General features: G+C 31.5%; 1 protein-coding gene and 2 long non-coding RNA genes across 3 annotated transcripts in view; all 3 read right to left on the bottom strand.

Annotated features, from left to right (window-relative positions):
* Positions 1 to 3,089: 3,089 nt before the first annotated feature.
* On the bottom strand, positions 3,090 to 3,730 carry LOC134267467 (uncharacterized). Its single transcript, XR_009992165.1, has 3 exons — positions 3,709 to 3,730; positions 3,243 to 3,316; positions 3,090 to 3,123 (listed from the first exon to the last, which is right to left on the bottom strand). It is a non-coding gene; the product is annotated as an uncharacterized LOC134267467 (long non-coding RNA).
* Positions 3,731 to 3,810: 80 nt separating this feature from the next.
* The window catches only part of LOC134267468 (synaptogenesis protein syg-2-like), a 124,259-nt gene continuing 100,414 nt past the window's right edge, over positions 3,811 to 27,655 (bottom strand). The window contains exons 7-13 of the mRNA XM_062749671.1: positions 16,924 to 17,217; positions 14,679 to 14,972; positions 12,367 to 12,639; positions 11,145 to 11,468; positions 10,192 to 10,494; positions 4,751 to 4,876; positions 3,811 to 3,854 (exon numbers count right to left, since the gene is read on the bottom strand). Coding sequence (XP_062605655.1) covers positions 3,811 to 3,854; positions 4,751 to 4,876; positions 10,192 to 10,494; positions 11,145 to 11,468; positions 12,367 to 12,639; positions 14,679 to 14,972; positions 16,924 to 17,217 — 1,658 coding nt within the window. The remainder of the gene's footprint in view (positions 3,855 to 4,750; positions 4,877 to 10,191; positions 10,495 to 11,144; positions 11,469 to 12,366; positions 12,640 to 14,678; positions 14,973 to 16,923; positions 17,218 to 27,655) is intronic.
* Positions 22,798 to 25,904, bottom strand: LOC134267466 (uncharacterized). The gene is made up of 4 exons (XR_009992164.1): positions 25,867 to 25,904; positions 25,434 to 25,503; positions 25,067 to 25,146; positions 22,798 to 23,709 (listed from the first exon to the last, which is right to left on the bottom strand). It is a non-coding gene; the product is annotated as an uncharacterized LOC134267466 (long non-coding RNA).

Genomic DNA, 27,655 nt, shown 5'->3' with positions numbered 1-27,655 from the left:
TTAAGACATGATGACTTTAAACGAGACTGTTGGTATTCTTGCTTCTGATTTTGACTTTCATTTTCACTTTTGCATATTTTTATCATTCATTATACTATTTCTTTATTTTCATCGAATTTCGTTATTTACATACGCGTCCTCTAATTTACACCTTCTAGTGATTGCACTCATTCGATATATTTACATTTGTAAGCCGCATTACAAGCATACCTTTTACGTACACAAAGGTTGTGCACATGTCACTTTGGGTGTGGATTTCTTCTATTATAGTGGCGAGTCTTTACGGTTTTTTATTAACAATGAAATAATGAAAAAAAAAATATTCACAGAATAAGGTTGTTGTTCAAATAGCTGTATATTAATTATCTGTATATCGTTCTTGGACCTCTTATACCAATTACAATACTTTATCATAAAAATTGGCAATATCGGAAAAAAGGTCTCTCAAAATATTTGTTACTTTCTAAAAGACTATGTCTGCAATATTAGCAGCTATCGTAATTATTTCCACCTTAGCTAATCATTCAAAACTTCTTAATGTCTAGCTTTTCAAATATATTTATATAAGCAAATAAATAATACACTAAGCTGTCATTGGGCTGATGTTGGGCTGTTCTTCAAATTCTTTTGTATTTTTTTTATTTTAGAAGGCAGTCAGGAAACATATATAAAGATTTTGGGCATGAAAATGATTTCGACGTAATTATTTCCCGGAGTTCAGTTTAAAAAGGTTTCTTTGATTTAAAAAATTGCTGTAATTGCTTTTTCTTTTGTATGTGTACTTAATATTAGAATTAAAATCACTTAAGATTTTATGTGTTTTAATGATGTATATACTTATCAGTGAATAAACATTTTCATTTTACGACCAAGAGCGTTTGAAAACCAATATTTATATATAAATAAAGAAACTTTATAAAGTAACACTTTCATGTACTTATTACGTCAAGCTCTTGATTTTAAGAAAGCAGCGGTACTTTTGTAATCAAGGAATATGTGTTCTGCCTATCTTAAAAATATTATACATTTATTGACTGAGTTCGAGGGCAACACTCAAGAACCAAAATGTCTGCCTTAGGCCGATAGACCGAGGGTCCATAAAACGCATATTGCGGGAAAACTCAGTCAATAAATGTTTTGATATACATGTACGTTTATTTTATTATTATTTTTCGGACATACATGTTTTTTTATATTGTCTTCCGTGATATTACATCTGAGTGGTCCGTCACTGTTGAACACCAACAAAGAAAAATGAGATTAAGCTCCACCCATTCTGTGACATAAGCGGTCCAACATCTCACCGACCGGTCCAACATCTCATTCAGCGGTCCAACATCGATTTTTTTTTATGCCCGATGAAAAATACATTAGATGTGTTAGACTTTTTTGTATAGATTTGTATAGGAACATATTTAAAAGGTATAACAACAAGATCTGTTTAATGTTTTCCCTTGTGCTAGTGCACTTTATTGAGGCACCTTGATGTTAAACATTTCATTCAATTACACAAAACACTAAAGAAAATAAAACAGAAAAATTTTTACTTGATTGCTCAATAATTATGCTAAAATGTTTAATTAATATTAAGATTACTATAGATGCTTCTGCAAAGTTACTGTAAACATAAATCAGCACTAAAATAGTTAAACAAAATACTGAAATAAACATGCATGACTATAGGGAGAATGCAGCTTATATACATAAAACCATGCAGCACATAATTCACTAGAATAATTCGGTACAAAACATTCTTCAAAAGTTTTTTTTGTTTTATCGTGCATGCAGTCACATTCCTAAAACTGATTCGAGATTATCTAGAATAAAAACAACAATAATAAACAAAAGATTTCGTATAAACCTAGCTCTCATTTTCCTTTGAATGACATATTTACATATACGTGTGCTGGGGACAATACCTTCGACTTCGAGTAAGGGGACTCTTTTTCACCTGCAATTTAAATGATTCACATTTATTAAAGTACAATATGTATGAAATGTTTTCTTTAAAAAAATATTCATGAATTTTACAGAATTTTCATTTTATAAAATGCTGAATGTAATTTTCTTTGTTTGGAGCCTACTACGCTATTCACTTTCATTAACAAATCATTACAAATATTAGCATATAAATTATGTGATAAGGCCCTTGACAAAAATTGACTTGAAAAATTTTCAAGAAGAAAGATATCAATGAAATATACAGGAAACGAATTGGACTCAAGAGACCATTGAAACAATACAAATCGATAACAATTAAACACGGCCCACTTAAACCGTTCGGGGTTGGATTAGATGCAATGAATGAGTGTACATCCCCTATTGACCACTTTATTCCCGCTGTGTGTTCCTTGTTAAGAGATTAAATCAAACAGAATTAAACACTGATAACATTCAGTGTGATAATGATGGCCTGTATAAAAATCAACAGTAAACATTCATTATTAGGATATGTTGTAGATGCTAAATGCTTAAAAGTCATTATATCGAAATAGAATATGCAAAATGCTGAGTTTAGAACAAGACTTTGATATACTTGTATCATGAACAAGAAAGGACGTAAATCAAAGCTTCAGATATCCGGTAAATGCCCTGTTCACAAAATCGCAACATTTTTAACTTTTGTTCATTTTTGTCGACTTTTTAACACATGTATTATATATGGAAATTTTATTGGTTTTAGATAATGAATCTTGAAATTTGAATTATGAATGTCGAGTAAACCTTCCAACCTTTCGTACTTATAAAAATTATCTTCAAAACTTCAAAATGGCATGTTAACACACATTTTTTTCCTTTTCATAAGTCATTCTTTCAAATTATTATTCAACTGAAGTAAATAGATTATATTTTAAAGAAGTTACATTATATGTTCTTTTAATATTGTAATTAACATTTTCTAGCCATACCCTTAGAACCTGTAAATTCTCCATACTTACTTTCTTCTTTTTGAGGTGGCAACTCTTCATATGTGGCACTGTATCGTCCAAAAAAGAGTATCTAATTCATTAAATTGTCTCGACCTGAAATTTCTTACGTGAATGTTTTGGTGTTTTGGGTTAATTCGTTTTAAATCAATATCAAACTTGATGAGAGCAACCACTTACCCGGATGTTCTGTTCTCTAGAAAAAAAACAAGATAAGGGTAATAAGAATTCCTTAACAAATTATGTATATAATATGAATGATTTTAATGATTTCAGACTTGATATCTAGTGGTATAAAGTTGTAATTGTACTCACTATTTTGTGAATTGATAACGTCATAGCTGTTTTCCTGATTCAGGTTATTCTTTTTTAGCTCTTCATACTGGACGCTTAATAAATAATTTCGATATTCACTACTGCTTTAGGTAATATTTTGTTACCTTGGCAATCATAATTTTTTTTTACAATATTTTTTTTATTTGAAAAGGGGTCGAATAATTATGACCAATTTAAAAGATATCGAAGTTTTCTTTTGAAATAATTACATTTTGTGCGAACCACAGATTATTACATATAAGTTATCACAATAATTTTTAATCTGAAAAGAAAGTTTGTGCAGTAGTTTAATTTTATCAAATTGGAACAAAGATGACACAAAATTTAGACGTTTTGTTTTGAAATGATTACATTATTAAATGTAATTTTTCGCACTTATCTACACGTATGTAGAAAATTTTGCATCTTCCTTCTAATTCGTATTTTACTCTGACCAATACAATACCTCATTTCCGTTCGAAGACCTAAAATTAAAAGGTAATAAAGAAAAATTAATGAAGTTGCCTAATTCAAATTAAAAATTGAGAAGCAATGAAATGTTTCTCACCTAGGCTTTCTGAGACATTTTTTGATTCAATCGTTTTTCCTCCACTGTAAAATAAAATAAATTAAAATAATATTCAGACAAAACATTCTGATTACATTTCGCAGAACACGTTCTATGATTTTTTGAGAGGTCACCACGACCATACGATTAGCCTTTGTCATTCTAGTCGTTAATTCTATTCCTACTACATGTATTTTTATTAACATTTGTCAAGCCATATTGTGATCCAAACATATTATGAAGGTGCATCTGACAGGGAACATTTAAGGAGAATAACAAACTATTTTCTCCCAAAATTCAAATATATTTGCTGAATTGGGTGTTTTCCTCAATTTAGAGGTGATATTTGTTTCGTTAAACAATTAGATGTTTTTCCAAGCCAAATAATATGGTAAAAAGTGCAAAAATGCAACTGTACTGTTCAGTAGACTTTTTCCGAAAAAAAAAATTATATATATATAGCATGTATTCAGAATTCTCGCCTCAAAGTTTCTGTGAACTTTTAAGAGTGTGTTTAAACACTTTACACAACTAAAATTTATGTTACATTATGAAAGAAATATTGAAATATACCAGCGTAACTCTTCTCTGTGGGGGATAAGAAATTTTTCTTAGTGTATATACTTAATTGCTTTATTTTATTCGTATTGTGACGCCATCACTGTCGAGGTAGAGCTGTACATTTAGAGCTGTTCTCAACACTTACGGATACATATTAATGATTTTATGGTGCGGGCACATATTGCGTCACGGTACCTTTAATAATACTTTTAGTGGGGTCTACTACAAAATATTCTATCTAGGTGTTCTTTCTTGCTTTTCCTTACCTCAGGTTAGAATCTCTTTCTGAAACAAAATAATAGAAAAAAATCAAAGAAATGAAAGGAAGAAATAGATTATTTAAAATTAAAATATTTATTGATTAATTAGATAAACTTACCAACACATTTAATCTGATATTTTCTGTTAAAAAATATAACACATACAACGAGCACAACAGAAATAACTCCACCCATCGTGCCACCGATAATGCCCCCTACAGGTATATTTGAATCTGGAACTTGACCTACAAAAATATGATATTATTGATGAAGATACATGCCCGGAGATTTACCATTTCTAGTGAAAGATAAGAAAAGAATTGACTTTTAGAAATTATGACAAAACATGTTTTTGAAACACTGATTTCCCGATATGGAAGATTATGGCGACGATAAATTTCTCAAATGCAAGTAAATCACCAAAAGTCAAGCTCTGATTGTCAAAATTGTTGGTATTCAAAGGAAAGTATCACACATTGAATATATCTGAGAAATATGAAAGCTTTATTTCAAACTGCTCAAAGGTTTTGACTCAGGTTAAAGTTTTTAAAATGGGTCAAAGTAAAAAAATATTTACACCTTTTGAAATGTTCTAATCACAATGAATAAAAAAGGTAAAGATTGAAAGCCCTAATACAAACTTTTCATAAGAATAGAGTGTTATAATATTAAATTTTTTTGTGGATTAAACTTTAAGGTCAAAAGGCAAATTTGGTGGTACCCAAAGAAAATATGCAAGTCATAGCACGAAGAAGTTATGGGATAAGTTAATGTGCGTCTGGCTATACTTTTCGATTGGTTGAAGCTGTGGCTCTCATATTTTAAATGTTTAATTTTGATGACAAGATCTTTTATCGGGTATCAACATATTTGACTTCGTGATCTTGACAAAATTTTTCTAGAATTTACCGACATTTAATACTGTCCATAACTCTTTAACTGTTGCACACGTATCTATAGAGCTTTCATACTTCACATGTGTAATTGACAAGGCCATCGAGTAATGACCCATTTTAAAAAAAAAAAGGTTTTAAGGTCAGATGAGACGTTCCTTAATATCTGTTTCGTATATCTTCGTAATGTATGAAAAATATTCAAAATCTTAATAATATTCTGATTTCTAAACCAGTTTCTAAACGTTTTTACAAAGTCCAAACACTTAAACATTTGAAATTGGAGAATTATTTTTCTTCCCAAAAAGATTATTTAAGGAAAACTACCCGTGGTATCTTGCAGAAATGCGTGGTAAGGTTTCTCATTTTTTTTGTGTGTAAACATGTTTAAGTAGCAATACTTCAATGACAAAATCTTTCAAAAATTTATCTATTATTAAGGAACGTCTCGTCTGTCCTTAAATTACTTTTGGCATTATTTTTGAACAGTTAAAACTAGGGCCATCATATTTTACATTTGGATCCCATGTGACTGGGACTTCCTTTGAGTTTCAACAATATTGATCTTTTAACCTTGACCTTGGAGTTTGGCCTACATTAGAAAAAAAACTTTTAACCTAGCTATAACGTTAAATGGTTAGTGTCTGGTCTATTATATTTCACAAGTATATGTATTTAGACAAGTCCTTTCTATGTATTATATATATTTTTTTATCTCTTGACCTCAGAGTCTGATTTGCATTTAAGGAAGATAAAAACCTACGCCAAAACTGTAATAAAAGGGCATCAGTGTTTTATAAACACATTTTTATAAAAATAGGAACGCTTATTTATGTTCCTTAACTGACTCAGTCACCCCTTGAGATGCTTATTCACGCTATGTATCATTAATTTTTGCAATTCATAGTCTTGTATTTACATTCAGTGTAATTTTCTTTATGAAATCCATTAGAAATTCACGACGTTCAAATGTCTATAACATACGCAAAACCTTGTCACAGCGCGAAAGAATACACAGTAGGAACTACATGCATTTTCAATATCTAGGAACACCAAAATGTATATTGTTTTGACTCAATTTCATTTAAACAGACTACCCTTTTAAAATTAACATAAAAATTCAACAAATGTGCATTAAAAATTAATTTGTCTTTTTTTCCCCCCTCGCAATGTTTATTTACGTCATTTAACTTTCCAACGTCACGAACGGCTATTACGTTTCTTAAGCACACCAATACCGAAGGGCGCTAAATTCACATTAAACATGAACAAGATAAACAATTATGACAAAGGAAAAATAGATAATGTAAATATAAGCATTGAATTCATATTCTGGGATGTCTTCGGTCCTATAACACACCTGGCCGTGCCGACAAATTATCGATTTGTCGGCACGGCCTGGTGTGTTATAGGATGAAGACATCCACTAAATTTTATATGAAAATCAATGCTTAATTATAGATATAAATTTATTATACTGAGTATTTTATCTGAATATATGATGACTGTTTTAGGGTAGTTTAGTGAGTAGAGCTCTCGCTTAGTGATCGGGAGGTCGTGACTAACCTAAGTTGATAAAAAAAATTGGAAGCAACTGTGACATCGCCATACGCTCATCACTTAGAAGTGAAAGTAATGGGTCCTTCTGATAAGATCTTAAAAAGCAAGGTCCTGCGTTACGGGAGGCGTTGGCTCGATAAAGATCCCTCATTCCTCAATGACCTTGATTGCCGAATTGAGGTAAAATTCAAGCCCTTCACCGGTATATGGTGACGTCTCTGTATGTGTGAAAAATTCTCAAATGGGACATAAAACACCATAAAATAAATCAATCTGAACATATGACAATCTTTTTTGTTTTAAATCGATCGGATTTCAGGCAACGCATTTGAACATATTTATTTCATATTAAGTAATAACATAAAAATGCGGAAAATAATTAGATACAGTTTTAATTCTTTGTTACATCATAAAATGATAACGAAATCTCAATATTTTAGATTTTTATCCCATCAATAAAAATTATTCCCCCCATTTTTTTTTCACTTATTCAATATTTTATTAATATAACAGTCATTTATCAAGCGAGTACACACCACGAGTTAATTTCAAGAGTACAGCCCCTTGAGATAGAATGCATTAACAAAACTTTGATAACTTTAAAGAAGGTCTTCCAATGAGAAGGAATTCCTAAATAAAGAAAGGCAAACAGAATAAAAATTTAGGGAAAGTTTGTTTTCACATACCGGTTCAGTTTTAAGACTACATCATTTAAAAGAAAATGGTTCAAAGTTATATTTTACTTTACACTCCTTGCCTTGACTTTAAATGTTATTTATCTTTCATAATTCCTGAATTATCCAACAAGTGGAAGAGTCACTTCAACAGCTTCTATTCTATATGAGGGTGGATCTTGATTTTCGCTCATGATGTTACACATTCACGGCATTCAACGTTTCTAACGTCAATACAAGTAGAGCTTTTCAAAAAAAGCTTACCGTCTTTAGCAACAATTTTAAACAGTAAAGAGATCTACACTTAACAGGCCGTATAATTCTTTTGAATTTCTTGATTTTGTATTTCTAAATTAGCTTTTACGGGCATTAGCCCTACCACGGTTGTCGCTCGGTCATCTCCGTAAACTTTGACTGGCCGAGAGCTTTCGGCAAACCTCGGCTGATTCCCATTCACTCTTCAAACAAGAAAGCGGAAAAGAATAATAACAAATTGTAAAGCCTGCAAACAATAACTATCAAATTTTATTTATAATGAAATTAAAGAGACCTTTTTTATTTATTGCTATAAAAATATCATGTTATTTAGAAATAATTACTGCTGATTTTGTTGTTCGTTTTGTCATTTTTTTAAGATTGGAAATCTTGCAAAATTGTTAAGTCGTACGAAAATTAGATCATCAGAAAGTTATCTCCCTTGCCTTGAACAGCATTTCAACCAATGAAATAATTGAAAATTTTCTCATCATGCAATTTCTACCAAACACAAAAGAGAGGAAGTGCATAGTCCGAAGACTGTAAAAAACTTCAACTATAAAATACCGTCTTCCAAGTAAGACGGTAATAAAATGCATACTTAAACATTTGGACTCCCTGACTCACCCCTACTATTGTTATTGTGATTCAAATTCAAGATACGTGGTTTAAATGGTTGAGATTGACCTATTTAAAGGTTATAGGACAGAACCAGTTTTATAAATAAAAATTGGCAGTAAACAGAAAATTGATATAGTCTGTTTCTTTTGAAAAAAAAGTGTTTCCAGACCTTTCTGAAAGACTTTCATGATTTTCAACAGAAAAAGAATGACTAAAGAGGGGGTGGGGTTAAATAAAAATATATCTTATCATAATTTACGGCGAAAATTAGAGCTCAATAGCGACCGATACGCTGGTAAAAAATGTGCAATATCATCGATTCTGAATGGCTTTGTTGGCCTTATATGGCTATCGTAATAAATGCGCACAGAGGATCTTATCATGAGCTACTGACCAATCGTTGAATGTTTACGCCAAAAACGTTTACATTTTACTTTGAACACGAAGTTCAGGTCAATCCATGATAATATCAATGGAGTCCAAAAAATGTTATAATGAACAAAATACATAGATTAGAAACTATGAAAGATGTCACGGGCGTTTTTAATTTATTGTTTACTAGAACAAAATATTTTAATATAATGTAGTTTGTGTCAAGTTCAGAACGCCAGCGCTTTAAGGGTAAGGAAAACGAGCATCATCTATTATGCATTAAAATGGAAAAAACATTTTTACATAACTATTCTCATGATCAACAGAGGAATTAATACAGACGCAAATAGCTTTGCAGTATGGCTTTGAGAAACCTAGACTTCCGTCTCTTAATTATCAACTGAATTGTTAGGCTTTGTGAGCATGAAAATAAAAGAATTTAGGGGGATGCTTTGGATTTACGAAATGGATAGAAAAATTTTCTTTGTGCCTTTCCGCTTGCCATAAGATTTACCCTTTCTTTCAAGAGTAAAATTTGTGTAGTATTCCTTGTAACCCATAATGCAATTCTCATTCAGCTGATTTTCCGTTAAAGCCATGTTGTTGCCTCATTTGCTTATCTGACGTCAAAAAATATAGTCCTGGTTCCCATGCAAAAATATTCGTGAAAAAAGAAATTTGAATTTATGACTGCAGAAAATTGTATCATAGAAAATACTTATTTAGTTTGAATGAATTCAAGAGAGATCGATTGAATTACAAAACTGAAACGCAACATAACTATTCTGTTTACCATGTTTTCACGTGCTAATCACTTTCCAGCATATTTCCGTGAATTATTTACCCCATCTCGCTGTAGTCTTGCTATTTTGCCAGAGCCACTGCCAGAGCTACTCTGAAATCATCGAGTTTTATAATTTGCAGAATACCGAAACATAAAAGGTTCCAAACACATTAGTAGGGGTGTGTCTTAGCCTGGTCCCCTGTCTCATCCTTGCCAAGGCAATTGACGCGGAGTATACAATGCATAACAGGGACAGGGAACCAGGCTAGGGATTGTCTGCTGTACGGTGTTTAGAAGTTTATAAATTCCCTCACATTTTTAAGCAAAATACATGCCAAATTTAAATACTTATATTAATATTAATATTCCTGCTCTTATCTCTAATAACTGTAAATACTTACTTTTAACAGCAGTACAGTACATAACATCTGATGTAACATTTCCAAACTTGTTGGAGGCAGTTATTGCAAACCATAGAGGGCCTTGTAGCTCAACAATAGGAATGTAGCTGTGGGTCTTGTTGTATCCTTTATCTCCAATACCCGGTTTAAGAACTTTAAACGGCTTTGTCAAAAATTCATCAGTTGAGTATGAAATTTGAAAGCTTTGTTCATCTCCACCATTAAAGTTAGAAATCCAAGATATCTTTATTGACAAGGAATTTTCACAAAGTACTGTAAAGTTTGTGGGCAATAAGGGTGGTCCTATTGATTAAAACAAAAATATAGCTAAAACAAAACACATTTTCCTATCAATAAATGACTGAAATCACAAGATTTATAGAACCTTTTTATTTTTGCTTTTTACATATTTTTATTAATAAGAACGACTTTAGAAATGCCGATTGCTATGCCCAGCCAGGAATATTGTTCATGTACTTGACATATACAGTGTAAGTAGTACACTTATACTTCAGTAAAATGTTACAAAACGGAAAATAATCTAGAAATAATAGTTTTTGTAGGAATGGTTAAATCACAAGAGGTTTCTCTTGCAATACGGAAGTAAAACTGATTAAAAGCCAATTAAAAAAGACCCTAAAGACTAATACTTCGGGATTGCTCTTTGCCAGTTTGGTACTTCATTGTCAGATTTTTATTTTTTCTTCATTATCGACTTATACTAAAGCTTTCATCGGAATATTTTCGACTTCTTCTGCAGGCTTTATAAGGTTCCATGAGATGCTGACAATGTATAATCATTGTAAAAATATTATCTCTATATTTTTTGCATAACATTTACAACAACTAAAAACTACAGTTTTTATTCAAAGAAATTCCTATACTTTTTTCTTAAATGAAATCTGAGTTACACAATTTTTTCTTGCTGGAAATGCACAGAAAATTTAACTTACTTGTTGAATTCACATTGTAGATCCTGCTAAAGGCACCAATTTCATTTTCAACTCGAAGAGTATAATTACCAAAGTCCTCAGTAGTCACACTTTCTTTGTAGAGAGTAATGTTTTGTTCAACATCTCCATTCATGTGAAATATTCTGTATCCATCTTTAGAATCCGTTATGACTTTTTCGTCATTTGCTTTTCTTGAGAAATACCATGTTGTCTGTATGGCTGGTGGAAACAATAAAATTCTCACAAATATCTGAAGAGATTCATTTTTTCCAATACCTATTTTAGCTGGAGTCAGGGAATCCGTTGAGAATAGCCGAGGTTTACCTGTATGACAAAAAGTGAATTAAGGGTACCGCAAATGGGAGCATTTTTTGCATTACTGCAGATCTATAAATCGAGAAAGCATCAAAATCGAGCAAGATGCAAATTACGTCACTTTCGTTGCGCAAACCATTATAGTACCTCCCCCATACACATTCACCCTGTCACACAGCATCATACACCCTCCCTCACTACTGCATTTCGAAGGGGATAACAAACAGGGGAGCAACTGTATTAATCAGGGTGTGAAGAATGACCTTCACCGAAATTTTTAATATCGCCCTCAATAACGTTTTTGTCCTTTAGTAATTTGTTTCAATAATATGTAATTTGTTAATATGTTATTTTGAAAAAAAAAAAAGTTAATTTAAAAATTTTGCACAGCCTGAATCCCACCAGAAACAAAATCAGAGATTAAAAATTCATCTTTTCATTTACATCCGTTCACCAATAAGAGAGCAGAAACCTTGCAGTTGTACTCACCTACATATCTGAGTAACAAAGGAAGTCACAATGTATAATTAACAAAAATTTTGGTTCAATCGTTGTACATCATAATTATTAGTAAAATAATGAATTCATTGCTAATTCTTACCTAGCTTAAATGACTTTAAAATCATTTTAGCACAATGTCTCAAGTACACGCTTACCTTTGAATTTTAACTTTTACAATTCATTTTGATACTTGCTTTTTTGCTTATTTTAATTCCTTTTAGCTTTTAGTCTCATCCTTCTCAAGGAGATGTTTCTGCATATTTCGAACAATTTGGCATGCATATACGTATAAAAATGTCGCATTTTTTTGTTTGTCTTTTAAAAAAGAATTTCCCTTCCATACATCGCACAACCTGATACAGAATTTTATTTTACATAATCTCAAAATCAAAGTTAAAAAACTTACAATTCACTAATAAATTTGCAGTTTTATTAGCAATTGGACCTTTTCCGTTGTCTGCTAATATTCTGTAGGTTCCATAATCTAAGCAGTTAACTGAAGATATTTCCAATGAGCTTTTCTTCACATAATAATCTTTTTCTATAACGCTGTTATTTCTAACAAACACCCATGTGATGTTAGATGACGGATTTCCATCCACTTCAAAAACTAGTTGAAAACTTTCATGCTCTTTGACGGAATATGTTTGATTCCAGTTTGATATTATAACATTGTTATCTGAAAAGAAGTAAAAGTTATTCCGTCTTTAATTAAGGAATGAATTTAATAGCTACCCATTTTATACGGTATAAACTGGGTTGGGGCAGTTTACGCTTTATAAACCGCGAAGCGCTTAATAAAAAAGTGTAAACTGTTCCAACCCAGTTTATACCGTATAAAATTGGTAGCTATTTAATTCATTGCTTATAATTTGATTTTCATTCATTTGATGTAAGAAAAAAGATGATTGTTCTAACAAAAAGACTTCAATTTGTACAAATTTTGAATATAACGTCAGGCGGATTGATACGTTTTTAACGTACGTCATTATGACGTAGGCAACCCATTTTATATGATATGAAGTAAATTTTTTATCCAATCAAATACAGCGTTACAACCAGAATTAAATTATTAAAAAATGAATCCCACTAGCAATATGAATCGTACTTGCGACACTACGAGAGTCCAACGCGTTACTTCGAATGTCCTTCGAGTTTGTGCGTGTGTCCTTCGAGTTACTGCGACTGTTCTACGTATCGATAGGAACATAGAACGATTTTCCCGCGAATTGATACGAAAAGGAGCGATTGGTGGCAAGTGCTGTACGAGTACTGTGCGATTGAACAAAGAGTTGATACGATGTGGGCAGACCTTGTCTGATGTTAACACAGTCGCAATCAAATAACCGTCTAAAATAAAAGGAAAAAGGTGAAATAAACTGAAAATGCATTTGTCACAGAAACTATAAAGACCGTTGTCAATAAATTCATGAAGAGATTGAACGTAATCAAAAGCTCCAAACTGTAGCTTTCACCCTTATCAAATAACTTCACTATGGTGTTTGATAATTTCAGACAACTCCCCTTTTACTGGAAATGCATTTAATTACATGTATACATTTGTATAATCGCTATTAGTCGTAGGTAACGTGACATATCGTAGTCCTTCTTACGAGTATCGTATATAACCGCATTTAATCCTTCATATTCGTAGAAATATCGTAACCAGTTCTTAACGCTGTCGCCTCAGTTCGTATTAAATCGTACAAACCTCGTTCTTTGTCGCACAGGCATCGTAGACACACTGTTCTAGCAGAAAAATATTCCACACGGTTTGTAAAAATCGCAAGACTAACCTGGCGATGAACGGTGATTTTTAACTTTTTCTAATACGTGGGCAATCGTAGTATAAATCGCGACAGTGTGACACGGCCTATTTGAAATTTAAAAGATTTTCCTCCAAATCATCCTTATATATTCTAAATCCATGTTTTGACAACAACTTAGCTGTCTTTACCAAACGTAAATCCACACTAACAAGTGTTTATAATTCTCAATGTACCGGCTTTAATTTTTTGCAATTAAAATAATTAAAAATAATCTTCTTCAGAGCACGTTTAAATTATTTGGATTTATAAATTTTACTGTTACGAGTTCTTTGTTTTGAATATTAATAAAATGAATGGCAACCTTATTTTTGTAAGGATGATTTGTAAATAACTTTTTTCTGAAGAAATATTTTAGTATGTTATATGTTGAATTTACTTTTGATTCATCAACTTATGTTTTCTTAACAATAATTAATTTTTTTCCAAACTGATTTTTTGAATTCTTCGAGAAAAAAAACTTAATTTATTTAAATACTACATGCATGTAGTTTGAACAATGCAAATGCCAATTTGTCATTTCTGTTGGTAAATTTTAGAGAACCTGTCTTCTGCTTGCTTACCAGTTAAAAGTAAAGAAAAATCTAAGAAACACAAAACTAAACAATGAAATATAAATATACGAATTCTTTTCATTTTCCAATGCAATAAGCCCACAGTTTATCATAAAACTCTTGACTGGTCTATGATTTGTTTATGCCTTTAATCATTCATATAATATTTCACATACTGCATTTTCGAAACATTTCTGTAACATTAAATAAAATGAATATTGTATCAATTGAAAACATCTAATGGGGTAGAAATATAAGCAAGTCACATGATCAAATTCTATAATCATGTACATTTATTTTTTTCCAAATAATATAAGAAATGACTCTAGTTGACTTACAAAATACGGTCAGTGACACAGTGGTTGATTTAGGGATAGTAAGTAGACCGTGGTTAGCCGTACACGTACACTGCTGGTTGTTGTAGGAACTATCCATCAGCAATGACAATACAGAGACAGCTGTGGTAGGGGTACTCTGATTGGTTCCTATCATTCCTGTGATTTTACATCTCCATGACAAAGTAGCTACGGGGTTTCCTCCCGGAAGTTGACAGATCAAGGTCACTCTAGTACTTGTGACGTATTGAAGCCCTTGAGGGGAGGCTGTGATAACAGGACTAGTGGAGGGTGGATCTTTAAAAATAATTCAAATCTTTTTTCTACATTTTCATTAAAAATTCTACGTACAAGAAACGCTTTCTTTTACAAACCAATTAGGTATTTAGATACAACTTTGCATAAAAATTCAGATTTTGAATTTGAAGAACGGGGTTGTTGTTTTACTTTGTCAACGGTGACTCTATTTTTTAGACTGAACCTTAGATATAATAGGTGTCATTCCACTAAACTTCTACATTAATATTGGTAAATTTTCTTACAATAAGTGGTAAAGGATGTTGGGGGACATCTTAAATAATTTGGGTGAGATTTTTTTTTAAAATACTGGTTCTATTTACATCTTTATCAACACTTGATGATAACCTATAAACGGATAAAGTGTAATTAAAATAAAAATATTACGTATGATCAAGTTTACCTATGAATTGTGTTTTACAAGCACATGCTAAATTGAAAAGAATATTATAGATTGCCTGTTATACAGGGTTTGTTTTCAATTATACAATCATTAACTCTGATTATCCTTAAAATACATGGTAATGATCAGATTGACTTCAGAATCCAACTTATGCAATTTACATAAAATACCAAATTATCAATATTAATATTTCACATTACTCCTAGCCAGATGAAATACCAAACAAAAGTGTGTAAATTCAATTTCTTTAACCTATCTACTGGAATTATACAATACCCACAAAATCATGAACAGTAAGTTGCGTGACCCTATTATTTTTAAAATGGAGGATGAAATCCCATCTTAAAATAGGGGCCTACTCATGGGAAACTGGAAGCCGGATTTAGCTATTTTTGGTTTTAAAATTATGGCACATTAGCAAACACGTAAAAAACGTCTACAGAAATGTTGGATGGGGTGTATAAAGATAATTGAGGGTATGTTTGTGCAAGGATTGAGATTTATACAGTATGCAGTATATTTTGCCCAGGAGTTTATTTTGATACTATATGTTTATGATTGCATAGGTACAACTCCAATATTTCTGATACCTACAGAAAACGTGGCAAAGAATTTGCTCTTATGTCATTAAATAAAACTTTTATTGTTTTTATTCGTGTACAATTGTTATGCTGTGTGTAAATTTTGACAAAATTAATCTTAAAAAGAATATTTCACTTTTTAGCTGATTTATAAATACCTTTGTCGACATAAAAGGCTTGAGCTATTGAACTGCGATGGGGTAATTGTATGTTTTTCCCCCATATCTCAGTGAAAAGACAGATGACCAATACATTTATTATGCCTTCAAGCATTGGTTGCTATAAACAACGACAAAAAAATCAGGGAAAGCAAGTTAATTATTCTAATGAGATTTGAGTTTTGAGCTTTGTTACTTCATTAGTAAAATAAGATTAATTCTTCAATATTTTCTTACCTTTAACCAGCAATGTGTACTTTAGACTAAAATTATTCATTATTAATTTTCCCTTGTGATTTATTTCAAAAGAATATATTTGCCATGTGCAATGACATAAAATGTAGACCGTATTTTCAACAGTCGTGAGTTGGTTTTTGGTACAAGAGGGTACATGAGTGTTTAACACCCTTTCTCAGTAAAAATATAGAATATCTATCTTTTTTGTGCTTTTGAAGTAGATAAAGTATTTCTTAATGTAAAACAGGGCAAAATTTGCACTGTTAACCAATTATTTCTACTAGCAGGGACCTACCGCAATGATACGGACGGGTGTAATTTTAGTAAGCATTTGTTAAAGGAAATCTTCGTATTTCATAAACTGGTTTATAAGTTATATTATCAAGAAAAAAAATTGAAGATATATAAACAATGACGAAAACTAATTAATGTATCAAATGTCGACAATAATTGTTTGCAAAAAATTAACTGAAGTTAGAAGGTGTAAGTTATCATACTGATCACTTTAAAATCAGATTTATCATCCTTTGATAATTTCTGTTACAATGTACATGTACCAATATTTTACTTACAAAACACAGTCAGTAACAAATTCGTTGATTTAGGGTTGGTAAAAAGACTGTGATTAACTGTACAACTACACGGTTGATTGTTGTAGGATCTGTCCATCACTAATGACAACACAGAGACAGCTGTGGTAGAGGTACTATGGTTGGTTCCCATCAAAACTAAGTTTTTACATCTCCATGACAACGTTGCTGGAGGGTTTCCTCCTGGTAGTTGACAGGTCAATGTCACTCTAGCCCCAGTGTTGTACTGAAGTCCTGGAGGGGAGGCTGTGATCACAGGGTCAGTAGATGGGGGATCTATAGCAATAATTAAGTATCAACAAGCAAACATATTCAAAAATTCAAAACAAGTTTTCATATTATAACAATAAGCACATGCACACATACGCTTGTTTACCACAACTGATTGTCAAATGCATGAGAATCCATATGATAAATATTGGTTCAATTATTAATCTTTTATGAAACTCATTTCATTTGAATATATGGGACATTTTTTTCTTATATTCGAGAAACAATGTTGATACAGAACACATATGCACAAGTAAAAACTCTATAATTTATAATAATACTGCAAAAGAAGCAAGTCATGAGCATCATTCGAAATTGACGTTATCGTATTAAAAAAAATGGAGTACAAGCTAACAAGCAATTGAGGTAAGGTGTATCGTAGAAAAACAAATCCAAAAGATTTTTTATCATTATTTTGGAATCTCCTCTTCTCTGTAATCAATAGGGTTGTGCTTTTCCTCTGTTCCTGTCACAGAGGATTTTGGCTTTTATCAGCCCATTTCATGCACGCATATTAAACTTTAAAAAAATATTGTTTAATTGCTTATAAACTTACCCGCTAATTTTCAAATAATTTACATGCATGTGTAATATAGTGTAACTTATGTAATATGATTAATTTTCTTTGAGTAAAAATCATTCGATTGTTGACTTACAAAATACAGTCAGTGATACACTCCTTAATTTGGGACTGGTGAGGAGTCTGTGAGTAGCTGTACAAGTACACTGCTGATTGTTGAAGGAGCTATCCATCACCAATGACAATACAGAGACAGCTGTGGTAGAAGTACTCTGATTGGTTCCCGTCATGAATGTGTTCTTACATCTCCATGACAACGTGGCTACAGGGTTTCCACCTGGTAGTAGACAGGTCAAGGTCACTTCTGTACTTGTGTTGTACTGTAGGTCTGGAGGGGAGGCTGTGGTGACAGGGTTAGTAGATGGGGGATCTATGAAAAATAAGTATCAACAAGCAAACGTATAAAAACCTACTTTGTAGTATGAAAATGGATGCATGGTGGACAAAAATGTTCATAATGAAAAAATCCAAGGCATTGACCAACAAAGTGATTGCTGAAGAGTTTTAAAGTAAAGGCGTTTATATAAAGTGAAGAGAAAACATTTTCTGCATGATTTGGTTAACGTTGCATCGCCTAATGTGTAAAATGTACAAGAAGTCTTTGTTATTAATTCCACAGGATGGAATTTAACTGATCACAACATACATGTGTATAAATTTTGCAAGCCATTTGGTCAGAATCAGAAGCGACATGATGAATATGATCTTGGAGGGAACTTAAAATAATGCAGGACAATACGAATACATTTCATCAAAATGAAAGTTAAACAATGCTTATAAACAAAGCGCATCATTTTTCGTGTATCATTGAGTGAATTTATAATGTCATACGTCATCATCAATTGACAAAATTTCATAATTACATGTATTTAATTCGAAATATATGATTCTGAACACATTTTGCGGCTATTCTTCTACCAAGATCAAAAAGAATCATAATAAGTGATTACATGTACGTAATGCATTCCTATTTCATTTAAAGTTGTGTTTTAAAGCAAAATTGAATTTGTTTCAAGAATAGGTAATTTTGATATTTTAAACATAAAGTTTGTTAATGTGTATCGTCTCTAAGACTCATCACCATAATTAACAGATGAACAAATGATGTATATACAAAACTACATTGAAAAACTTACATCTTATATTCAGTATGCGTTTGTAGGACTCCACATTTTTCCCTGGTCTGTTGCTGGCTCTACAGTACACCTGTTGACTATTGTCCTCTACCACACCTGTATACTGTAGTACTGATGTAGTTCTCACAAAGCCATTACTGTTGGTGTCTGTAGTATCTGTAGTGGGCGTGGCCAGAATGGTTGACGCCTTGTACCACGTGATGTTGGCTGCTGGGTGACAGTAATTTGTCCGGCAGGTTAGCGTTATCTGTTTACCAGTATCCATGGTAATGTGGGTTGGGGTTAGGGTCACCGTTGATACTAAAACTATAAAATATGATTTAGACTAGAGGTACTTTACGCACTGCATGAGCTCACAAAATGATATACTCCCCTTCCCATGAAAATGAGTACAATGTATAATATCAAAGTCAATGTTTTTTCTCTTAACTGAAGATAAAAATCATTAGATAGGTAGATTATTAAAAACGCGTATATTGAAATTAATTTATTTATAAAATTAAGATACATGTAGGAATGGATTAACTTTGGATTTACATTTTATTTGTGCCTAAAATTTATGAATGAAATCAAAATTTCCCCTTTATCATTCGAAAAACACAATCAATATCCTACTAATAAACATTGGATCTCCTTATTTCAGGTTTTTCATATATGTTTCTCAAGAGTAAAACATTAAATATCATTATCACGGTTTGCGTGTGTCTCGTAGGTTTCTAAATATATTATCAACAATTTAAAGCTGTCCAAATATATTTTACTTGTTTATATTTGTAGAGCAGGCAAAAAATTATTAAGAACATTTTCATGAGTAAAATAATGATACATTATTTCACTTCTGTTGTATAAACGTGTATTAAAGCAATTCGAATGTACACAGAAAGTCAATTCAAATGCTGTACTCGTTCACAACTGCAAGCATATGTAGTTTGTTTGAAATAAATAAGAGGAAAACTAAAAGTTAGATATTACAAACCTATAACACTGAAGCTGACTTGATTACTTCTCTCATCTCCTGATAATAAACCCTTGCAATAAACTCCTTCTCCATTCCAACTAAGCGGAACAGGATACACTACACTGTACGTTCTATAGTTAGAACAAATAGCCGTGTAATTTAAAGAACAAACGGATTGTCTACATTTAGATCCTGAGAATTCTGACGTAAGATCACAGAAAATGTCATTGCTTACAGTAGAGTAAAAAAATGCAGATATTAGAAAGTTCTTAAAGTTACACTGAATTGTGACGTTCTGATCCACCTCCACAGGTCCAAAGGGAGAGACTGTCAGATTTATAGAGGCTAAAAACAAAATAAAAGAACAAGGTTCACTAAGGGTCTTTTTGGTCTTGTGAATTTCTGAAAAAGTATAAGTGACAATGAATTTGTAAATATCTGTTAGACCCTTGTTGCCTGTATATTTATAAAAAAAAAAATAAAGCGTTACTATCTGGCTGATCAAGGTATTTTGACTTCATGAAATGCGTTATTTTCCCCATATAGTGAAAATTCTGTTAGAATGGCTATATTTAATTTTTTTAAACTATTTTGTGTAGAGCACGGTACCTATCTTAAACATGCAATTATTTAATGATAAGGATTTTTATTTTTGGATCAAGGAGTACGCTCATACGTTTAATATTCATTAAAATTATTTTGACGTATAATAGGGGAGACCATCGTATAGCTTTATTTTATTCTATAAAAGAATCTTTGTAAAAAAGCACAATGTTATAGAGTATAACTAAAGGGTAATTTAGATATGGTTAGTATAACGTAAACCTAGCTCTTTAAAAAAAACTGCCGTGTGATGGAAAATCACGAGGAAACGGTTTTCATTGGGTTGCAGTTTCCTTTGAACCAGTTACAATATTTCTTCTGTAATTAAGAGAAACGATGGGACAGGGCAGGAAATAACTCTAAGGAACAAATTCACTGCTTACATTTAAATATTTGTGTTTACACAGAGAAGTACATCGAGGGACAAGGAAAGGAATAAGGGAGGCTTACAAGAAAAAGAAAATTGAATTATAAATTAATCATTCATGATAGAAATCATTCTTCCTCACAATAGTCAACAAATGAACCATTTGAAAAACTTATTCTGTTTTTGAAGAAAAAATTCAATCATATAGTATACATGTAATTCTATAATAAATATTTTGTTAAGTATATCTGTGCAAATTTCTAACATTTTCATTCCAGAAGACTGCATTAAAATTTGTTTTAATTTTTTATTAGAGTCCCAACCAGGGGATAGCTGTATATATTTCAGAAATAAATTTCATACGCGACTGTGTAAATAAAGTTCTTAATACAACGTAGTATTGAAATAGTGATGAAATAGGAAAGCCAAACGAGATAAGTACAAGAAAGTAATCTGATACGTGAGTATCAAGGGTTATTTTTTGTTTACTTGTCGCAAATATTATCGTTAAACGATGAACGATTACATCTTCGAGATTTCAGATAAAAGTGTCTTGAAGATCCTGTTTCACCCTACCCTCTATCACCCCTTCCTGACAAAAATGTACTATAGCTTAATCTAGTTACTATTTATTAATTGTCATAAATACTTTGATATTTTGCTTTGACCTTCAATGGAATTAAACTTGAAATAAAGATTTTATTGATATTTCAGTGGCTTTTAATTTCTTATATTACATACCAATAATGTAAATCTTTTGAGAAAAAAATATATAATGACTTTGGCGTATAAAACGTTGCTTTATAAAAACAAATCTTATAATATATTTATATATATGCAAAATCTTTTAGTAGCTTACCCTCTGATAAAGAAGTAAGAAAAGTTAAATGCACAATTAAAACCAATATATTTCTCCTCTCTATAGATTTAATGTGCGGCATGATTATGTAAACTTTAATCTTCGACATAAAGTAATGATTTGAAAAAAAAACTTTCTGGTTCATGTGAACTTTACAAATACTTACCAGATTAGTAAAATGTGTAAGATTAATTGCTTGTAGTTTTCGATAGGTACAATTTTAGATTTATTTCTCTTCTGTCTCCTGATTGGATGTATACAAGCTGGAAATACTTCCTTATGTAAAGGAGAAAAACATCGAAATGTCCATTCTGTGAGAGAAAGAACGAATCGAAAGCCGTAGGCTCGAGATTTGTTCGTTCTCACACAGAATGGACAGTTTGAGGCTTTTCTCCTATTTAAAACATGATTTCTTTTGTTCTGAAAATATAAATAGAAAATTTATAAAACTGGTTTTAGAAATGACATACAATGTCAAGTTCGTTGTTTACAGAATGGGCTGTCTCAGCACACCTCCCAACCTTATTAATATTCAGGGTCATGAACCCAAGGGAGCATTCATTGCATCAGATATTTTCTTTAAACAAGGAAGGACAACTCAAGATTTTCTTTAATGGTATAGTCAGTTTCTTTTATCAATTTAAATACATTTAAATTGTGATAAAATTGGGGGGGGGGGAGAAAAAAATATTGTGAGATATGTTTTATTTCATTAAGATCACTTCTGGTCAATTTTTATGTTGAATAAATAAAACATTAACACAGTGTATTTTCAGTATGAAATACTGCATAGGTATATGAATGTGTTCACTAAATTTCTGTTTAATAAATACATGTAAATTGAGTTTCAAGTATACCTGATTTCACATAAGCTACATATCTGCAGCTACTAGTACATATAAATATTTCTGGAAGGTATCTATCTACATAATCATATTCAGTTATTATTTTTTTCTGTTAACTGAATTCAACAAAAATAATTTAAACTGATATGCACAACATTTATATATCATGACTCATATTGAAAAAAAGACAAAGTAAACAAACAGCATGCATGTTTTTATTTACAAGAAATTTACTAAGCACTACATGTAGACAGACAATGGAATGTTCAACAAAAAATAAGTTGTATATTACAGGCATATGTTATAATAAAGATTATGCTGTTTAAAAATGAAGTAAAAATTTATAAATCAATATTTAGATACCCTTCACAAGATCTCCAAATTTTGACTATTTTTAATAAACAAAATTAAGTGCACATGTACATTCTAAATATTTTTTTTTCCTACTCAAAAAAATTAAAGTTCCATTTTTTAAAGATAATCAACCTTATAATAAAATTCATAGTAAAAATGTTCAAGTGTTTCTTTCTTTACTGATCTGGTTTAAAATACAGGTGTAATTAAAATATGTAATTCATATAGTTTAAGCATGCAATACCAGTGAGAGCTACATGTAGCTATTACCTCCCTTTTTTGCAAATATTTTCTACACTGTGATTGAATTTAAAAAATCAGTTTTAAGGTATGAATCTTATCTTATCATTTTACAACCTATAAAGTCACCTGCATGGCACAGTGGCAAGAGCATCTGCTCGAGAGTCATGAGTAAGGAGTTGATCCATAAATTGCTGGTTCGAAATCCCACAGTCGGACATAGATGAGACTGTATATACAGAGGTCCTGTGTTGCAGTAGGTGCTAGTACCAAAAAGATCCCTCATTGCTCAATTAGCCATGTGTGCCAAGTAAAGGACAAAATTTGCAGCTCTCCACCGACAAATGTTGGCATCCCCATATGAGTGAAAATTACTCAAGAAGAATGTTAAACAACGTACAAATAAACAATAAACTATAGAGTCTTTGAATATGCAAATTCTTTTTTTCTGAGAAAGGGATCCTCAAAAGATGTTTAGATATGGTTCATATGAGTAGAAAAGTACTGCATCATCCCAGCTAGTCTTCATGAATTCAGCAACCATTTGTTATATGGCCTGAAAAATATAAAATGTTAATGCTTTAACATAAAAGTATATGACTGATATTTTTATAATTCATCATAAATTAATTGAATCAATAAAATAAAGTCACACTTGTTATCTTGAAATGCTCATGGGACTGCTGAAAAAACTGAGATATCCAAGAGATTCAGGGTAAGATATATAGAAAAAATATGTCGTTCAAGGGACTTTAAAATGACTTTGATATCTCAATGTGTTCAAAATATTACTCGGTGTCAACTGTCAAAGATATATACCAAAGTTCAACTCTAAACAGAGTACGGTATATGAAATTCATATACATGTATGCCATTTACAGCTGCTAATTCAATCTATCATTGTTCATTAATAATCTGCATGAGAAAGAGATATGTGCAAAATGAGCAAATTAAATTAACAAAAGTAATCATATATATGCAATTCCAAGTGTTTGCAAATCATTCATACAATTTGTAATACTGTCATGAACGTCAACATACCCTAGGTTGTCAAAGTTTTTTGATTTTAAGATACTGTTGTTTAACTGTACTTATTTAGACTGCACTGTATTCACTTGTTTCCCAACAGCACATATTTTTCACTTTATCTGAAATCCATCATTACTATCATGATGAGAGTTATGCCCCTTTTCTATAACCCCAAAATATTGCTTTCTTTCTGAAAATTGTAGCTTTTTTGACCTTACATAGATATCAACTAAAGTCTCCATAAAATAGGAATTTAAATTATGAAAACTAATATTATTTTAATCTCTACTTAACTTAAAAGCCAAGATATAAACAAAATGATTTTCCAAGATAAACATTCTGTTTCTAATTATGGCACATCCATTACCCTGGATTCTGGGATTCTGTACTAGGATGTATTCGTTCAAAAAATATGATGTATCGTGGCCCTGATAATCTTGAATAGATTTCATGATAAAAGGCTTCAGCCTTAAATATTCCAGAATAAAACTTTGACCCCCCACTGTGGACCCACCCTACCCTACAGCTATATGATCTGAACATATCTAAATCTGCTCTTGACTATCTCAGAGTGACTAATAATGACCTGCCTATTCTTGAAAAGAATTAAGATTTAATTTTTTGTCCACGGATTACTATTGTTCTCTCTATTTTATTGCTGTACTCTATATACAGCAAAACTCGTTTAGTACGAACACGGATATTGCGAATTTACGGATATAGTGAAGTCATCTTGGAGCACCAGCTATATAAATTTAATGACTTTTTTATACGGTTATAACGAATTACGGATATGGTGAAGTAATTTCAAAGGTCCCAGTGACTTCGTTATAACCGAGTTTCACTGTACATCAATAACATATCATCACCAGTAATCAACATACCTTCTCTTTGGACTTGACCTCCTTTCTTAGATTCGCGTGGTTGAAGCTTTCATCAGATAACTTGTTTTGTTCCGGCTGAACTACAAATATGATTAATAAGTTAATACAGTCCTCTACATTTAATTAATCCAAATAAAATACAAGCATTTGCAATAATAAGGAAAGAAAACTGGATGAAAAATACTGACAAATATCAATGCACTACATGCAAATCAGAAAAATATGTAATGCAATCATTTACAGTTTGCATAATATGCTGATTATGTATCAGCATAATTTTCAGTTCATTAAATTGTTTGCTGAAACAGACAACCAACTGTATTTATAAATTCTCTTTTAATGGATTTTCTTCTGCCTTTGAACTTACATGTACTATTATGCACTATGCAGCATGATAATGTGAGAATTTTTTCACCCATTCTTTATTATTAAAGTATCTGCTGAAAATAGAACAGAATGTGATTAAATCTTTCGAGAATTAAACAAAAACAAAAATCACTTATGCATGATTTTCAATTATATTGACCCTTATATCAACATCTCTCTCTCTCTCTCTCTCTCTCTCTCTCTCTCTCTCTCTCTCTCTCTCTCTCTCTCTCTCTCTCTAACTATATATAACTTTACACAGGATTCTTTTATACATTGATTTACCTGTAGTAGATATTGAAGTAATTGGGCATGCTTAATATTTTTTATTGTTTATTCCAATCAGCTTGATCAGGATTATAATAATTAAATAATAATGTTGCATATTAAATATGTTATAATTTTATCCTTACAGTTACATATACAATACTCACAACAGGCAAACCTTGAACTTGCACATAACTGTCTTCAGAGTGTATCCTGCAAGAAACATTTGATCATTGCACATTACAAATGAATTGATTTGATTTTCTTTTTAAAAAGTTTATTTTTGCTTTTTTTGTTTTATTTTAATGAAATTATAATTTTTGTGCATTTAATACAGTATCATCCCTATCATGTGCATACATATTGAAGACCATTTTTAAATTCAATCAACAATGTCATTCTTCAAAAGAAAAGACATACATTGAATACATGTAAAGATCAGTGAAGCCCATATTTTAAAAGTGGAGAAAAAAATATATTTTCTTCTGTGTATAATTCGTGTGAGATGGTGTATATCATTAAAAAAAACAAACAACAAAGAAGGACGGAATGTCTCAATAGCTGACTTTACAATGCAAGGCTAAAAAATAATTGAAGGCCCACTGGACTGGGGTCAGTGATTTTTGTTTTATCTAGGATAGTACATGGTAGGGGGCATCTGTCTTTTGGGTCAGTTCTATGTACATGTATAACAAATTTACAATTATAGTTGGGCTAGTAACTTGACAGGCTTGTTTCAAAGTTCTGTCATTTCGGAATCCTGTTTTGTTTAGATTAATTATTTGTCCAGCTGTGTATCACATTAAATAAACAAAATATAACTATTACATTTATCATGATTATTATTATTATTATTATGGTTTTGGGTCAGTCTCTTTTTATTAAATCTAGTAGCCTGGGAGTGGGATAGTGATATTATGATGATCTGACCAGTAAAAAGCCTGAGTGAGCAGTGAAAGAAAACTATTTCTAGCCTGTGCCTACAATGATTTCACATTTGTGCTTCATTATATACATTTTCTAAATTCAATAATGTTTGTTTATTTAACCTTATAGGGTCAGTTGTTTATTTTTGTCATACCTGGAGATGGCTGTTCAAAATGTACTCTACAGCTGTACCTGCAATAGACAAACAAAAAAGAAAATTACTTTTCATTTAACACATGGAAATAATTAAACAATATGTAAATTAAATACATGTATTCTTACAAACAAAAATGCAAAACATCAGTGAAAATTATCTTTAGCAATATCTTTTCATTACACAGATTGATGCATGCATGTAATTTATTATACCCCCGCTTGAAAAGCGGGAGGGTATATTAAGTAATCGGTATGTCTGTCCGTCTGTTATGCTTTGGTGTACCCATCTCTTATCCGCTAATTCCTCTAATACCACTGAGTGATATTTGATGACTTTCACAGAATCTATATTACACATTGCAATTGTGCATCTTCTATTTTACTTTTTGATCCGCCACATATTTGGGGTTTCCCATAGCAAAACATGGACACAGTCATTATATTCATATGAGAATTAGCGGTGGGTATCATTTAGTGTCAGAGCTCATTGCTCACAGTACCTCTAGTTTTATAATATTTATACTGTATTTCAGTAGCTACTTTTAGATGGGCAATACTTTAAAAGGGAAAATAGTGGTACACATAGAAATATTCAAAATTTTCATAAACTGCATATGTGATTGATTGATTGTATGTTGTTTAGAATGTCCCTCTCGAAAATTTTTCACTCATATGGAGACGCCACCACTTGCCGGTGGAGGGCTACAAATTTTGGGTGAGGGCCTTTGAGCAGTGAGGAATCTTTTTTTGTGCCAGCACCTACAGCGACATGGGTCCTCGGTTTATACGGTCTCATCCAAGGACCGGTCTCCGCATCCCACAGTGGGATTCGAATTAGCGATGTATTCGAATCCCACTGTGGGACTCTAGAGC

This window comes from Saccostrea cucullata, unplaced genomic scaffold, assembly GCF_032062105.1.
Source record: "Saccostrea cucullata isolate Sc308-1 unplaced genomic scaffold, CSIRO_AGI_Scuc_v1 ctg1132, whole genome shotgun sequence".
Taxonomy (NCBI): domain Eukaryota; kingdom Metazoa; phylum Mollusca; class Bivalvia; order Ostreida; family Ostreidae; genus Saccostrea; species Saccostrea cuccullata.
This window is presented reverse-complemented; position numbering and strand designations above follow the sequence as displayed.